Source organism: Platalea leucorodia (assembly GCF_965183815.1).
Source record: "Platalea leucorodia genome assembly, chromosome: 15".
NCBI classification, from domain to species: domain Eukaryota; kingdom Metazoa; phylum Chordata; class Aves; order Pelecaniformes; family Threskiornithidae; genus Platalea; species Platalea leucorodia.
Window position 1 is genome coordinate 5316305 of NC_138837.1, and position 17000 is coordinate 5333304.

A 17000-nucleotide genomic window follows, 5' to 3' on the forward strand; every position below is an offset into this window, starting at 1 on the left:
AGGGCACCAGGCACCAGCAGCTGTTTGAGGGCGAGTGTGGAACCGGCTGGGGCCATCCTCAAGCGAAGGCATCGCTCTGCGGCGGGGCCTCAGTTTGGCAGAGCGCTTAAGGCAGGTGTTTGGATGCCTTCACGCAGGCAAGGGCTTTGCTGAAGCAGGCAGTGATGGGAAGCTTACTTGGCAACGAAATGAGAAGGACTGATGGATTACGAGATATTATAGACTTGATATTGACTGGGATATGGCTGCATTTAATATATTTGTTCAGAACAGACAGCGAAGGAGGCTGTCCTGCTTTCCCTCTGGGGCTGCACTGGTGTGAGCGCTGCCCTGTTCCTGCTGTGAGTGTTGTTACCTCAAGTGTGATGAGAATTGTGGTGATCAGACTAAGGTGTTGTGCATCTGACACGAAGCAATGAACAGGCTGAGACAGAATCATTCCTCTCACATTTATTTGGCTTTATCTGCATTAACGGAACTTTTTAAAACCAGAGAGAAAGCCTATCGTCTATGGCTATCGCAGGGCCTAAGGGCTGCGGTGCCCAGCACAGTGCTGCGGTCCTCGCTGCGTGGATGCGCTGGGAAGGGGACGGCGGCTCCCAGGCACCTCTCAATGGGAGGCACTGAAGGCCTTTTTACGAGCATCACGGTCTGGAAAAGTACTGAGATGAGGCCCAACCTATAACGAAAGGAGCAAATAGAGGATTGGTTACAGCGAGCAGCCAGCCAAAGAAAACAGGTTGTAGCACAAACAGGGAAGAGACTGCAGATTGGTGTAAGGTTTTTTGCCTGTTTGGGAGATGTTGCTCCAGCTGAAGTTAAACACTTCACCTGTTTGAAATGAGGACTAGTTTTCTGATTGACTTCTGGAGATTCTTATTCTGCTCTAGTAACAAGGTCCCGTAGTCTTACTATGGTGTGTTGGTTGTCTGATGTTTTCAAATGCTGGCATGCCTTATGGTGAACCCTGAAATAAATATGACTTGTTTTCTACAACCCAGGACTTGTGTGCTTTGCTGAGGGGGCCAGGATGGGCTCAGAGCTCCTGGGAAGCCCCTGTCAGGGTCAGGGACTCTTGCATGACCAACAAGCACCCAGCAGCCTCTCCCCAGGAATCGCCTTCGAGGTGGGGAGGGGGTGAACAAGTGCCCAAGACAAAGAAACAAAGGGGAAGTCACCTGGGGGAGAAAGGTGCCAGGGCCCTTTGGGGCGGGCGGTGGGGTCCACGCACAGCGGGACGCAGCAAGCCTCTACAGTAGGTGCAGAGTTACTCAGCCGTGCCAGTGTCTTTGTGGACGGAGTGGGTTTACCATGGGGGGCCGTGGGCTTTACCTGCCCCAGTGCAATTCCTTGTGCCGTGTATCTGCCTTGTGTGGATGTGCCGAGCTGCATCCCGCTTCCCCCACCCTGCTCAGGCTGGCTGGGTGTCAGGTTTTGCATATGTAAAAATACACAGCAGTCTTTGCCCTGAAAAGCTTGCTAGTGATCTCATTAATCAAGACAAACAAAGTGTATTTAGCTATTCCCCCTCTCTGGAGAAAGGCGTTCAGGTACTTAAATATGCATTTGAGTGCCTAACTTCAGACAGTTGTTTCTGGATGTTTTTGCTTTCTCAGAAGTAGCAGCGGTGACACAGCCCCTCTCCGGGAGGGAAAGGTGGGAGAGGCAGAACCAAGGGCTGCCAATGTGGGTGAGCAGCCCCTGGGAGCTGGCAGGGACAAGCCCCAGCTGGGCCAACTCCAACCTCCCATTAATGATCCAGGAGTTTTTCCCTCAAAGCTGGGATTGTTAGAAAAATCCAATGCTGGCAGGTGAGGACAGCTGAGCTGCTTCTCTCAAATGTGCCTCTGCCTTCCCTGTCGTGCTCTCTGCCCACCAGTGCCGGGAACTGGGCAGGGGGAAATTTCTGCTGGGGACTGGGTTGAAGCTGCAGGGGAGGAAAGAGCAGTTTATTCACTCCAGTCTTGGTACAAAGCTCCCAGGTGAGAAATGTCACACTGAGCCACAACTGGCAGTAATTAAAATGAGTGGAGCCCTTGACAAAGTTGTGAGGGATGCCAGCTTCTGCCCTCAGCATGAGTAAGTGGGAAGCACCAGGTGTAGGACAGGGGACAAGTGCTGTTTTAAAAAATGAGAAACCCTCTCATAATGAGGGACAGTTGAGAAGTATGGATTAGTCCCAGGCCAGTAATTAGAGTCAAGATAAGGGTGTCCTTGGGTCAAAGGTCTTATTATGACAGAGACTGGTGTTGAGACGTCAGTGCCAGTGATGAATCCTCATCTCCGATTCTTCTAATTCATATTTTAAATGATGAACCCAAAGGTACTTCCTCTAGAGACAGCTGATGATCTTTACCATTACTCTGATGGGGTTACGGGCTGTTATACCAGGACTTTGTCTGAATTGTGGAGTTGGAGCATTGGCTGTAGCAGGACAGGAACAGAGTTTGTAGGCACAAGCTTGGTGGTTTTCCTTGCAGGATGATGGAGCTGCAATGGTTTTCAGCTGCTGGTCAGAAGCAATGTTTTGCTGTTGCTCATTGCATTTGTTATTGACAAATTAAAACCTGCAGGACACCTGCAGCTGGGATGTTTTAATGTCAGTGCTTGCTTCAAAGAATTAGAGGGGCAATAAAAAAAGCCTTATCACTTCTAAAACTTAAATATGTATTTGGGGGGTTATTTTCATTTGGGTTTCTCAGTTATGATAATGTTTGAAATCGAAGGACTGTAAATGGCCATTTGTCAAGCATTGGTACAGCCACATGCATGTTGCAAGCAGAAGCAGGTCTGTTAATGGAGGACTAATAAATCCTGTGAGATGCAGAAAGGCCGAGCTGGTACAGGGAAGGCAGAGCTCCCCTGATGGCAGCAGAGCACATACCCCAGAGACTGGGATTTCGTGGGTGCTGTTGGGCTTGTTGACACTGAGGTGGGTGCGGGAGGGTGTGTGCCGTAGCTGCCGGGCACTGTGAGCACCCTTGGGCGGTCAGTGAGATTAGCTTCTGGGGGGAAAGGTAAATGAGAGTTGCACTGGGAGGGGGGGAAGTTTTAATTGATATAGCTGGATTAAATGGTTTGTGATGACTTGTGGGAGGTGTTGAGAATGAGCTCATGCAAAGGGCTGAAGCAAGTCACAAGCAGCTCCTGGCTCTCCTCCTGCCCTGGAAGGATCCACGCTTGGCTGCAGGGAGATGGGGCTGTACCCGCTCCTCCCGGCACCTGCCTGGCTCTGCCCGCCTGCTCAAAGGCAGCTTCCCAGCCTTGCACGATTTTTCACTTTAACAACAAAGCCGCACCTAGACTCAGCCTAGTTTTTCCATCATCCATCTGATCGAATCCTTTTAGCAGGTGACAAAACACTTTCTTGAGCTCTCTTTACAGGAAACCAATCTCTATTCCTTTTTCAAAACCTCCCTCATTTACAGGAGTCTAACAAATCCTGGGCCTTTTAAGTCCTCCCTTTTTTTTTTCTTTTTTTTTTCCCCCCAAAACAACACTAAACAACAGTGCCGTGTTTGTAGATTTTTTTCAGGGGGAGAAGGGAATAAAATACACAATACAGAGAGGGGTAGGGTGTACACACTGACGCACGCCGCGCCGAGCATCCCCGTACAGACAAAAACCACGCGTGCGCGCGCACATCGAGATGCAAATGATTTCCGTGAAGCTATCACTTGTAAAGCTTGACAGAAAATAATGAGAAACACTAAATCTTTTATAAGGTCAACACTCAAGCAGCTGTCAAACAAGAAAAGAATTTAGCGAAAGATCCGCAAAAACTTCCATCGCCTCATTAAATCCAACAGGGCCGGGGCCCGGCGTGGTGAGGAGGCACCGGGGCGCCTCCGTTTTGTGTCAGTAATTTGCGGCGGAGGAAGAGGGAAGACGAAACAGCCAGCGCCGAAGGGGCCTTGGGGGAGGCTGGGGAATCGTTAGTGCGCCAGGAGCGGCCTCGGCTCCTAATTGGAAGCATTGGGCATTATCAACGGAGGATTTGCCTCGGCTCCCTGACAGCTCTCTAGGCCTGGAATGATAGCCCACTTGTCAGTGTAAAAGACCATTAAAAACAAACCATTTTGATTTAATTGGAGGCGGTGCGCTGGGGGCCCAGGTGAGGTGCTTCATCAGCCGATGTTGGCTGCTGATGCCTTTTTCCCCCTGTATTGATGGCTTTTTTTTTTCTCCCCTCCCTTTCAAAAACTGTCTAGGAAAGAGAAAGAGGTGCTGAAAGATCCTTCACAGCTGCATGGAGAGCGGCTTTCAATAGGGTTGTCAACAAATGCCATGACAAGTTAGAGAGAGGCAGGTATTTTTAAAACAGACGTTATTCTGTCCAAGATGAGCTGCGTTCGGAGGTGTGTGTTGGATTATTAGGGTTACAAATACTGTGGCTTTTCCTGGCAGTAGCACGCTTAAACGGTTTAATGAACGGAGTTGATTTTTCTCTCCCCACCTTTCTAATTCCAAGAACGTAGGGAAATGCAGGACAAGGGAGTCTGGGCTAAATGATCCTTATTTGCTTCAGACCAGGAATGTTTCAAAAAGTGCTCAGCGATTTTTGGCTGCTGTATTTAATGCCCCATGGAGATTTGGGATTGGTTTTTTGTTTCCTGAAAATAAGGGCCACAGATGTTTGCTGGAGTTCACTGGTCACTTGGTCTGGGCAATAGTGTGGGTAAAGGAGAATGAACGCACTGGAGCTGTAACCCGGCGTGTGCCCCCCTTGGCAGATGTCCAGGGGTCAGACCAGAACTGGCAGCTTTTGCACCGACCTCAAGCGTTTCTGAGATTTGAAGGCAAGAGTTTTACTTCAAACGAAGTTGTCTGTTGGTAAATAGCATCTCTGCAGAATAGGTCCATGAATGAAACCCCAAGTCCATTTCAAAAGCACCTGTGCGGATTTGTGTACAAAACAGCAGGTAGCACCGAAAGCAATGGTAGGTGTTCACCTGTAATCCAGCTCAGCGTGTGTGGTTTTACTCTGCTGCAAGCCATGAGGCTGCGAGCACCCCAGATTTGTTCCTTCACAGGTGAATATCTCCATAACAGCAATGGACATCGGTTGCCAACAGTTACTTTTGCTGCCTTTGGACACCAGGGCTCGGATGCAGGTGGAGCCTGCCCTGGAGATGGTCCAGGCTGTAAGGCTGCACAGGGAGGGGTGGTGGTTTCTTGTGTCAATTAGGAGATGCTGGAGAACAACGAAAATGGCAGAGGAATGAGGGGTTACCATGTCTCTGAGGGAGACCTGAGGAGGGGCTGAGCATGTCGAAGGGCAGCATTAGGGTGTGATGGAGAGGCTGAGTGTCCAGGGCACATGCAAAGGGATACTGGGAAAGGTTGGACCATGGAAATGCTTTGCTGTGATTTGAGCAATTGCATTGCTGGAAACTTCAGCTGTTAGGCAAAACAAGAAAACCTGCCGAATCTGCAAGAAAATGTAGTGATGGTGGCTGGGGCCTGGAGCCTGCATTTAGTCACAGAATGGCTGCGGTGCGGGAGGTGACATCCCTGCTCTGGTCCCAGTGGAGATGTGCAGGGATCGTGCTTGGGGTAGCTGGGTCTCTGCCGCCCATTTGGAACCCTGCAGGGTGTTGTATTTTCTTTTTACATTGTGCCTGTTGTAGGCAGGCCAGCACTGTGCTGCTTTGGATCGTCGCTGTGGGGCTGGGACCCACCAATTCATGTCACTTGGGCCATTGAACAGCCATCAGCCATCAGGTGACATGGATTTTTTTCCTCTTTTTTTTTTTTTTTTTTTTTTGGTCAGCCAAAATCCCAGCCGAGGGGAGGTTTGGTCTGGTACCATGGTGACAGAAAGCTCTTGAACTCATTGCTTTGTTCTTTAAGCACTATCTAGGGCCCAGGAGACAAGTTTTATAACGCTCCGTGAAGTTTTGCTGTCCTCACACCTGGGAGGATAAATGCCGTATCTGAAAAGCCAGCCCACCATGCGCTGTGCATATCAAGCCTAGGTTATTTAAGCAGAGTCTATGGCTTTTCTGACAAGACAACAGTTGCAAGATTACATGAGCTGTGCTTGTCAGTTCAGCTCTTTAGACAAAAATAGAGGTAAGGCATTAAAAAAAAATGTGGAACATTTTTGTGTGTATGTGTTAAACCTCAACTGTTAATTCTGATGAAGGATCAGGCTGTGAGCAGATATCGGATCCCTGGTGAGAATCAAATTCTGGAGCCCAGAATTTTGCTGCAAAGTTTATACAGTGGGGATTCCTCTAATTACTTTCAGTGGAAATTTACCTGACAGAGCTTTCCCAGGTAACGCAAGGCATATGCGGGAGAGCCGCTCAGCCGTTGACAGAGCCTTTGATTTTGTGCCAGGTTGCAAATTAAGTCTTTTGCCAAGGTACCCGAACACTTGCTCGTCAATTGCTTATCGCTTATTCATATTGCGCATCGAGCGCAGCTCGTTTCATCTGCTCGGGAAGGCAGCGCATGTTGACAAAAGTGTTGTCCAAAGTTGCTGCGTTTTCTTTCCTCCCCCTGTTTGGTCAAGTAAACAAGACTGTTCTTCCTGGAAAGCCACCTTGAATGTCTGTGCAAGTCGGAATTCTCTAAGGAGCAAAGGAAAAACCCTGGTGTGTGTCAGTGACATGCGGTGCACGGAGCTGTTTTGACACATGGGTGAATTCTGTCCTGCATCACTGCTGCGTGAGGTGTCGCTACCAAAATCCTTCTGGATTGACTTGACAGAGCCCTGAAAATCTATTGCGGAGTGGCCAGCGTTGACTTACTGGTTTGGATTGTGACTATCAAATATTCAGATGGAGGTAGGTGGAGCCTCACTGTGGGCTGGCATAGGCAGGGCTGTCGGGATGCTGTGTTTTGGCAGCAACGTCCTTTGCAAGGTTTGGTTGACACCAGGGATGCCATCCTGCCTGGGCCAGCACGATGCTAGCAATGAGTGACACAGGGTCGGGACACGTCCCATGAACATGGGGGGCAGCAGTATTTATTTATGTCCATGCCGGCTGCCTGAGGTACAGTCCCCAGGGAATGTAGTCTCATGTCTACAAATAAATGAAGTCTTGGTGCACAGTCACAGCCGTGTTGGCAAAACCTGAGCCCAGGAGTCACGTCACTGCAGGCAGAGCAAGGCAGAGGCTGTTTGCCTTGGGGGGTGACTGAGGAAGAGGAGGGCAGTAGAAGCATCTTGCTGAGGTGAGTAAGGAGTTAAACTGTTTGTTGTGGGTTTTTTTGTTGGGTTTTTTGTTTTGTTTTTTAAATGCTCCAATTCAGTCACTTTCCCTAATGAACTGCCCGTCAGGACATGACTGACTCCCTGCAACCTGTTTGTCTCAGCGAGCTGGAGGGTCCAGGAGACCACATGCCAGGTTGGTCTTCCAGAGCGAGACATGGAGCAGGAGCGATCACCCGGTGTGGGAGAGCCTGTAAATCACCCGGTTAGCTTAATAGTGTGGGCCATTATTCTAAAGCAGCGGGGCTGAAACCTAAATCCAAATGAAAATATAGTCAATTTGTCTATACTTTACTGACTGAATGACTATGTAATGTCATGCAGCCCTGGCAATGCAGGCAGCAAGCAGAGGCAATGAGCGGGGAGGGCAAAGCTCCTTTGTTTTCTTCTCTTCCGCTTCCTCTGCAAGCTCTAGCGTGGTGCCAGGAGGTCGTCTTGCAGGGACTGAATGGCAAGGCCAGTTTAAGAGCCAGCAGTGATATCCATGCCCAGTTTCTGCAGCTCTCTGTAAGAGGTCAGGATGGGAATAGAAAAATCCTCCTTGTTGACGTTTATGGATCTAAAGGAACAAAATCTCATCTTCCTGCTGCCCCCTGCTTTGGCTTACAACCATCTCGGTAGCTGGGTGCTCTGCATTGCTCCCCCCAGGCCCAGAGCAGGCTGGACTGAAAGGCATCGTGCCGGATGACAGGCAGTGACTGAGTGACAAGGATGAGCGGCTTGAGGACATGTCTCACCCCTGCGCTAGCCTCGGTCACATGTAAAAATAGTCCAAAATGGGGCTGTGGTCAGGGCAATGGAGTCTCTGTACATTGTTATCCAGAGTTGGAAGTTGTTCCCAGGTCATGAGCATCTTCTGTAATGGCCGGAGCAGGACAATGTCACTGAAGGTTGAACTAATATGCAGATGGGAGTCTGCTAACCAGCTTTCTGTAAAGTGGTATTTTTGTGGTTGCTTTTCCTACTGCTTTTTGCACAGTAGGATGAGAGCTTTGTATGCATTAAAGACAGTGTTTTGGTAAAGTGCCTACAGTGGTCAGTGCTAATCGCTGCCCTCCCCAGGCCATTGAGTCTTAAAAAAAGCCATAAAGTAGTTATCTACCACCACAGAAGAGCCTGAGAAAGGTTTCATGAGGACAGAAACACCGCAAGAACAAGCTCCCTCACCTCTTTGGAGCACTGCTCTCTATTGTCACCCTTGTAAAGGAGGGATTGATAGAGTGACTCCTGGAGTCCCTGGGTTTGCTTGAAGGGTCAGGCCAGTTTGTCTTTCAAGACCATTCCACCACCACCTATGTAGAACCCAACTTTACAGAGATGGTTAAAGCACAGTTTGGAGGCTACCAAGTGTCTTTGGGAACCATCAACTTTCTCTGGGTTGTTACTGCTTTTAACTGGGTAAACATTTATGGATGTTCAAGAGAATTTCTTTCCATGGAGGAAACCATGCACTGAAACCCAGCTGAGCAATGAATTTCCTGATCCAAGTTCTAACATGGACCGTGCCTGTTAGATCTGCAGCTGGGGAAAGGCAAGCCTTCCAGGTTAATGTAACGAGAAAGGAGGAGTACAGAAAATCTGCAGAGGCTCTGCAAAATGAGTTGTCCCTGCTCCCCTGGATGCTGCTCCTGGGAAGGAAGGGAAGAGGAGAGGAAGGAGAAAGGTAGAGAGAAGAAGAAACGACTTGGAGGTTTGAGAGCTGTGGCTGGGGGAGGAACCCAACCACAGTTATGGATGAAACAAAAGGGAAAGCATGAAGAAAAACACAGGCTGAAAAATGAATAGTGATGGAAAGGTCTGGGGTGAGAGGAGCTCTAAAGAGGAGGCTTGCCCCAGTATCTCGTGTGACTTACACAATCTGTTTAACAGCGATCGGTCATGTTCTTTCCCTGACACTAGCCGCAGCAGCAGCTCTGTGCTGACAGGCAGCGAGGATAAATGATTACTGACATATGCTAATCGGACAGTCTTAGACAGGATGTAAGAGGAATACATCAAGGTGGTGCAAAACACATTTCTTCGTTGAAACTCTCCAACTTGTACAAGTAAATTAGCTTCAGGAAGTCACAAGGCTTCTTCGTTGTTTTAAACTGCGGTTAAAAATCAACAGCACGGCAAAAAAAATAACTCCATCAGAACAAGGGCTAGGGCGGAGGGCTGAGAGGCTCTTTGCAGCGGTATCTATCAATGCCAGATATGATTTTGGCTGTGTAAACTCCCTGCAGGGTTTCAGTGCTTTCAGACTTTCTGGTGTCTCCTTTCCGTTCCCCTTGCCCAGCTCTTTTTCCTTCCTTCCTAAAATGCCCCCTAGCTCTTCACTTGAAGTTTCCCTGTAATTTACACCACAAACAAAGCTAATGGAATTCAAACAAGTACCCCAGAGCACAGCAGGATGAGCAGATGAATTCAGGGAGATGTTTAGATCCCATCGCTAGAACAAGAAATCTTCTCCTTGGCTCTTATTTGGATCAATTAAAGGAAGTGTCACGCACATCCGTAACCTGGCTAGACCCTTTGCTCAGTCTCAGGGTGAATATTATCAATCAAGTAGTTTAGAGAGGTATCAAGAGCGCAGGCTTTCTGGAAATCTCTAATTCTTGGGGTGAAAATGCTTCTTGAAACATCTTGTGTGGTTTGAATTAGTTATGGTGAGAGCTGATAAAATGGCAGGCTACCAAAATGCAGGTTTGACTGTCCTACTCGTGGGGGGCGGTTGTGGGGGTACCAGCAGAGAACAAAGGCCCCCTCAGTACTAACAGGGAGATACAAAAAGATGCTTCTCATCTGGTGAAGGTCATGAAAGTGCACACAAGTCAGAAAACAAGTCATTAAGTCCTTATCTGGGCAACTGCTGCCTATCTTCCAGGGCTTATGGCTGCAAAAAACATCTCACCTTTAAGTCCAAAAGGGGCTGATGTTTGAACACATCCAGTGCTGGAGCACTTTATGGTCTGGACCTCAGGGACCTCTGAGGTAAGAGCATTGTGTGCTAAGGGTGTTATCAGGGCATGTGGGCAAGGTTAGGAGTTGTCCTCAAGTTCAATCAAGTGCTCCGTACCTTCTCCAAGCGGGGCAGGTGCCAGAAGGACTCCTCCTTTGCAGGTAGTGGGTGTTTTCGCAGAAATGTGGTGCGAGTTTCACGCACTTTGCCTTTCTGCAACCAAAGATAAACAAGAGTGGGTTGAAATGGCTGCACAGCTATATACATCAGGTTGGTGTCATGCAACGTAACGACACTGGGATGAGCTAGACTAAAAGTGACTTTGGACTGATGAGCACAAGTGCCTGGTCTGCATTTCCAGTCTGGGGTTTCCTGGCTGTCTGCTGTGTGTTGCTTTCCTGATTAATTGTGGCTTGCAGTGCTTGACAGTCCCAGCACAAGCTGGTGCAGGTACCCGGTGAATGTTTCAACCACTGTGTGAAACCCTGGGGAATCTGTCTGCTCTGTGGTCTAGAATGTAGGTTTGTGTTGTTTAACTCAGTAATTGGTGGCTGCAGGCTTCAGGAACCTGATGGAGGCAACTTAGTGATTTAAAGCATCAGTCATTAATAGATAAGGTAGGGATGCACTTTCCAACATCCTAGGCTTGTGTATTCATAAAGTAGCTGCTAATTAAGAACACTGTATTCTTGCACTTCAACTATAAAGCATAGTTTGTGATGGCAGTAAGCCCATTGAAATTGGTCATTACCATATTAGCTCGACTCTTCTTTGAGCCATTAACTAATAAAACAGTCATTGGCTGCTTTTAAATGTTATTACAATATTGGTATGTTTAACAGCACAGCGTTGCACTCTAACAACTGCTGTGGGTGCCGGCATCAACCACACCATGCCAGGATGAGGGCTGGTGATGGTCCTTTGAACATTTGTTGGCTGCTCCATTGCTTTGTCCACTGTCACAGGTAACCGGAGCAGAGCTGATGCTGTCCAAAGGACAGTCTGCAGGGTTCCTGGCGTGAGGATGACATAAATACCAAAGATAATTTGAAACATAATTCTTCGTTCCAGCAGGGCCTTTTAGTATTGCGGTGATGCAGAGAGAAGCGGAGCCTCTGTTTTAGTTGATACCAGGAGTTAAACGGGGCACCCTGTGACCAGAGGCGTATTGATGCAGCGAGATGCTTACTGACGGGCAGAAAGGTGTCTCTGTGGGATGAGCCTTTTGAAAGGCCTTGGCCAAAGCACTGCTGCCCTGGAGAGCTTGCTCAGCTCCGGCATGTATCTTCAGATACAAAAATACTTTTTAAAAAACCTTCCCTTTTGTCTCTAGAGCTCTTTCATCCACATGCGTTGTAATTTGCACATCTAGTGTTTACTCCCACAGCATCGCCCCACAGGACATGCTCCGGCTGGAGCCAGGCTTGTCTTGGCTGGGAAGCAGCTGATCTTTGTTAGGCTTCACCAGCCTTCCAGCAGCCAGGGAGGATGGTTTCCCAGCTGAGACCCCTCTCCCTGGCTGGGAGAAGTCCCTCCATCATGGGGTGGGACAGTGGGGGTTATGCCTGGTAGCAGTGCTGTGTGTGGGAAGGAAAAGCACTGCTGGAGTACTATCACCTTTTTCTTTTCCACTCGCTGGGCTGCTGTCAGTGCTCTCTGCTGCTCCATCCACAACTCCTTGTATCTGTGTTGGAGGAGGTCAAAAAAGGGAGTGCAAGGCCTGGAAGACATAGAAAAGACAACAATATAATCTCCAGGGTTAATGACTCTCTTTACCTTTCCATGCCCATCTCTGCTCCTGGAAAATGTGACTGGTGGGAACATGAATAAACCCTTGCACTGGGAAAGGCTTTCTCTTCCTTGAAAAAGACTCAAACCCACATTCATTTGCAGTTAATACACCACAGCCTGCATGTGCTTTTGGTAACCTGCAGCAGGACTGTGCTAGGGCATTCCTCAGAGCAGGCACAACTTACACCTCTGCCTGTCGGGCCCATACCACCGCCCGTGTTCCAGCCCCAGTGTGCTGGAAGGACCATGGAGCACCCCAAACTGTGGCTCAACCGTGGGCCCTGCCATGGCTCCAGAAGGGCATTTCCCAGCTGGTTCCCGATGGTGGGTAAGGAAAGCACTGAGCGGGGCAATGCCCAGAAGCAGAGAGCTGGGGCTTTGCATTGCCACCCTGGAGCTCAGAGGAGCAGCTCTGGCTCTGACCAGCTGAAAGCAGACCGGCTGGGTCCCCTCTAGCCTGACCCAGCCATGGCAGCTGTCTGGGAAGAACCACTGGGTGCAAAGTGTGTTTTGCTAAAATAACGTTGCTTTTGCTCTTCAAATATCACTACTGTGGTATACCAAAAAGCCGCAAACAGCTGCAATGATGGATTGGGTGAGAGGAGTAAGTGCTGTCCTAAGCAATCTAAATGGGGATAAAAATGGACTCAATGCAGATGGTCAGGTGTCTGCACCAGAAAGGGGAGCTGAACTGCTGAGCCCTGGCCTAGTGCCTCAGCTGCACAGCCCAGATGTATTCGCCCCTTGAAACAGGGTACCGGGGAGCACCCTGGCCAGGAGGGGACAGCAGCAGAGAGGAGCTGCAGGTGACCATGATTCTAGAAAAACAGTAAAAATTAAAGACTTGTTGGCCAGTGTCCCGTTCAGCTGCTCTGAGCTGGCATTAACCTGACCAGCTTATGGCAGAACTGCAGCCTGAAATTGTTGAGCCTTGCTCCTTGCAAGTGAGGATACTTTAACTTCATCAGCCACCATGGGAGGTGAACTGGCAGTGGCAGCAGCAGGGTTCTTGCCTTGAGGACAGCCTATCGTTTATTGCTGTGGTCGTGCTGCTATCCTTTTCCCCCAGAAGTAAGCACTTGAAGGTGATGGAGGACCTCGAGCTTAAGTTTTATTGGTCCTTGTCCTTGCACACCTCACTGGGCAGGGACTTTTCCCATCTCAGCAGCAACCTGCGACAGTGTGGAGCCATCGGCCCTGGCTCTGCTCCCACCTGTAGCCTACAGTGCCTTCAGCTGCGGCTCCCGTAACAGAAAGGCAGTGCTTTCCTTGCCTGTCCGAACCAACTGCAAGACCCTGGGGACTTGGCTGCCTGCTGGGCTGCTTCTGGGCCACCAGCTCCACCAGCAGGTGGTTTTCTGCAGAGAGAGCCCATGTGCCATGGAGTGAGCTGGTGCTTCGTGGCTTTTGGCAGGAGTGGGTCCAACATCAGTAGCAGCCAGCTTTTCGCAGTCTGGAGAACCTTTGATGATCACAGAGGGCACCAGCAGTGCGTGTATGCAAATAGTAACTCTTCTGTTTCTTGTTCTTTCACCCCTGTGGTGACTTTTATTACTTAATTATTGCACACCACATGCTTCAAAACAGCCTAATCTATGGTCGTGTTTTCTAATGATACTAGATGTGCGATCCAGCAATATACATCCCAAGGGGGCATTCATATCAGAGGAGATATCCTTCTGCAGACCTCCTGTTTCATAGATCACATGCTGCAGGGCTTTTCAAGGCTTTGCTTACAAATCAGCTGTGCTGCTCCAGACGGTTATCTGGAGACACCCCGTGCCAAAGGGGACACTGATATTTACCCTTTGTCTTCCCCTCTTCTCCCCGCTCCTTCCCGTCCAGTTTGGCATTTCACACTGATCAGAGCTGGGCAAAATATTTACAGTGGATAAAAGACGTGGCAAACCTGTGGTTGAGTGTCTTTTGTCCGGGTAGGTCTCCAGTCTCATTGTGTGGTGTAAATTTTAGTAGTCCTGGCACAAGCACATGGTGGGCTTTGCACATGGGCCTGTTGCCTTGGCCTGTCCCTTTGCTCTCCAAGGCAGGAGCTTTCCTGGTGCGCAGGAATAGCGGGGAGGGACTCAGGAAAACATTGAGTCTTTGTGTGTAGTGTTTGATTATTGATTTTTGTGGTAGCTGAATGTGTTTTCACATCTCCATGGAGGTGACTTTTACCATCTCCAGTGGACCAGCCAGTTGATGACTGATTAGTCCACAGCTGGCTTGTAAGTAAATGCTTGAAAGGACACATTTGGGCTGATGCTCTTCAGAGATCCTTCCCTGCCGTGTGATTAATCGCATTTAAGTCCTGATCCAGCAAAGTATAGAATCATGCCTGGAATAATACACGCATGAACTGCCTCTTTGAAATCAGCGGGAATGACTCGTGTGCTTATAGACGTAAGCTCTGGTGGGGCTGTAGGACGTGAGGCTTCGTCTGGCTTTTCCTGCCTCTTTGAGAGAAATACTGAGAAAGTGGGGAAGAGCAGGGGATACCAGGTAACGCACTTCTTTGACTAAGGTTACCGGAGAAATTTCAGTGAGGCGGCTTTTTCTTTGTAGGTCAAACGCTGATCTCATCGGAGTGGATGGGGAATTTTGGCCCCGGTATCGGTGCCGCTTGGCAGCGTGACAATATTTCTCATTTGCAGCTAGCCTTCGGGAAAACATCCTCTCGCCTTAGTGTTACTTAAGGACAGGAATGAACGGCTTGTGTGTTCCCTTTCCTTTTGTCACCCTGCCCAGATGTCACTCCTCTGAACCGGGAGGATTTTGCTGTTATCTGCAGATGCTGTGGGGAGAGCGGAGGAAGCATCCGCTGAAAACGCTTACTGCGGATTAAACCCCATCTTGTTCAGAGTAACTCAGATCTCCTTGTTTTGGCACAAGCACCCTGCCACAGAAAGGAAAAGCAAAGAAGTTCTGATAGGATGTAACAAATTATTTACAATTGTGGAATAAAAAAATAATCAGCTGCTTCCTTTTATAGTCAAATAGTTGGAGCCACTTCTAATGTTGACATTTCCTAAATATTTTAAAATTTATCTGTGCGCATTTTCAAAACTATTATCTCTGAAACAGTTCCTGTCTCTTTAATAGACTCTCTCTAATTTACTTTCAAGAGGCAGGGTACAGACCTATTTTCAACTGAAATGACATGCACCTGCTAGCTTGGTTATACAATGTGGTATGCTAGTCTGCCAGAAATCTCCTGGAGAAGAAGCTGCAGCCTCCTAATAGGCTATTTTACTGTGAAAACAATGTTGAAAAGTATAATAAAGTATTAACAATATTAAAATAAAACAGTGTAGGCCTTAAATGAGCTACAAACTAGTTAAATCTATTCTATTCAATATGGGCCTTCAGTGCTTTGCAGCTGATACCTCAGAGCTGGGATTTATCTAAAATGAAGGCACCAGGGACATGCAAGAGAAATGGTAATTATAATTTGCAAACATTAGGCTGACACTTTTTTGTGTATGTGTGTATAAATTGTGACAGCTGTGATTTGTGCCATGCCAAATAGTGCTCCAAAGCGCTGGGAAAGGCTCCCTTTCTGGCAGGCCATCCTCAGAGCAGCAGCTCATTAAAACTTTGGAGAAGAAGTTGCCGAAAACAGGAAGGCGTCAGAACCATCTGAGGGACTTTTGGTACATGCTTGTTGAAAGGTGTTTGAGAAGAGAGCCTTGGGTCTGACAAACTGGAATTTTAGTACGCCTCTCCGTTCACAGCGGGGCAAAATAATTGGTCATCAGTGACTACTAATTTGGTTTAGTAGCCAGAGGCGTTTTTTTTCTTCCCAGAAAATCAATGACAGTGCCGAGGTCTGTTCAACGTGATTCAGCTCAAGATGGGTCCTCATTTAGCTCTTGATGCTTCTTCCACTGGAGACAGCTATTTTGTTAAAACGAAATTAAAATCTATCTATAATACTCTGCTCAGGGAGCGGCACCCGTCAATGCCATGGTGCTCTTGAGGTTTCAAGGTTGTCAGTCTCCCCTCAAACTTGTTTTCAAAGGTTTATATATCAACTGAATAAAAGGTATTTGGCAAAATTGGATACAAAGGACTTTGCTCAGGAAGGGGGTTTATACCAGCTTAAAAGGTACAATCAATTTGATTGTTGTGTTGTAACAGGGTAAAAACTTGACTTGTGATTGCCTTTTTCTTGTATTATTCAAAAGCATGGGGGCTTGTAAATATTTTAGTGCAAACTTCAGCCCTTGGATTTTCTGCGTAGCTCTCCAGCCAGTGCAGACGGCTCCTGCAGCACTCTTCCCACTGCTGGTCAGGACGGGCTCCGGCGGGGAGCGGAGCGAGGGAGCGGAGGACATGTGCACGGGCATCGACTCCCCGGCGGCTCTGCAGCTGTTTGGGCTGTGCCGAAAGCACTGCTCTGATTTCAATGGCAGCTTTAGCGGCAGCAGGATCAGGCCCTGTGTGGGTGCTTATGCAGCAGATAAATCATATAATTGTATTTTTTTTTTTTTACAGTTGTGATATTAAAACTGTGTTGCACCACCACTGCCTATCTGGAAACTTTAACCCTTTCTTGAAAGGTTAATGAGGTTTCAGGGGGGTTTAGTCATATAATGATAGAAGCATTTAGGTTGGAAAAGACCTGTAAAATCGAGTCCATCCAAGTCCTTGCTGCAATCCTTCCATCTAAGCTGATCTGCTTTTGCTGCACAGCCAGGATCTATCTCTCTTTGGGGTCTTCAGTCTGGGGGGGAGACAGCCACAGGGGCACCGCTGTTGTATTCCTTTCTTGTGTAGTTCATGGTGGGAAGGATTTGTCCTGTGGTGGTAGTGTCCATACAGAGATCCTCCCCCGGCTTGTGGCTGGGACAGCCAAACCAGCTCCCACCACCTCAGGTTGGTTTCTTATTGGGAACCAGTTTGGTCTCCAGCATCTCTGGAGCGCAGGGCTTTTTGGTGCAGCCAGCGCAGATTATCTTCAGCAAATAAAGCACAAGCTGGGGTCTGTGATTCTGCTCGGGGCCTTGGGGTACTGCCAACGCAGGCAGCAGTAAGCCATTAATG

General features: G+C 48.4%; 1 protein-coding gene across 1 annotated transcript in view; it reads right to left on the reverse strand.

Annotated features, from left to right (window-relative positions):
• Window positions 1-610: 610 nt before the first annotated feature.
• The window catches only part of CFAP77 (cilia and flagella associated protein 77), a gene marked incomplete at both ends in the record, with an annotated part of 60880 nt that continues 44490 nt past the window's right edge, over window positions 611-17000 (reverse strand). The window contains 3 exons of the mRNA XM_082327868.1: window positions 611-679; window positions 10281-10376; window positions 11781-11883. Of these exons, the coding sequence (XP_082183994.1) occupies window positions 611-679; window positions 10281-10376; window positions 11781-11883 (268 nt within the window). The remainder of the gene's footprint in view (window positions 680-10280; window positions 10377-11780; window positions 11884-17000) is intronic.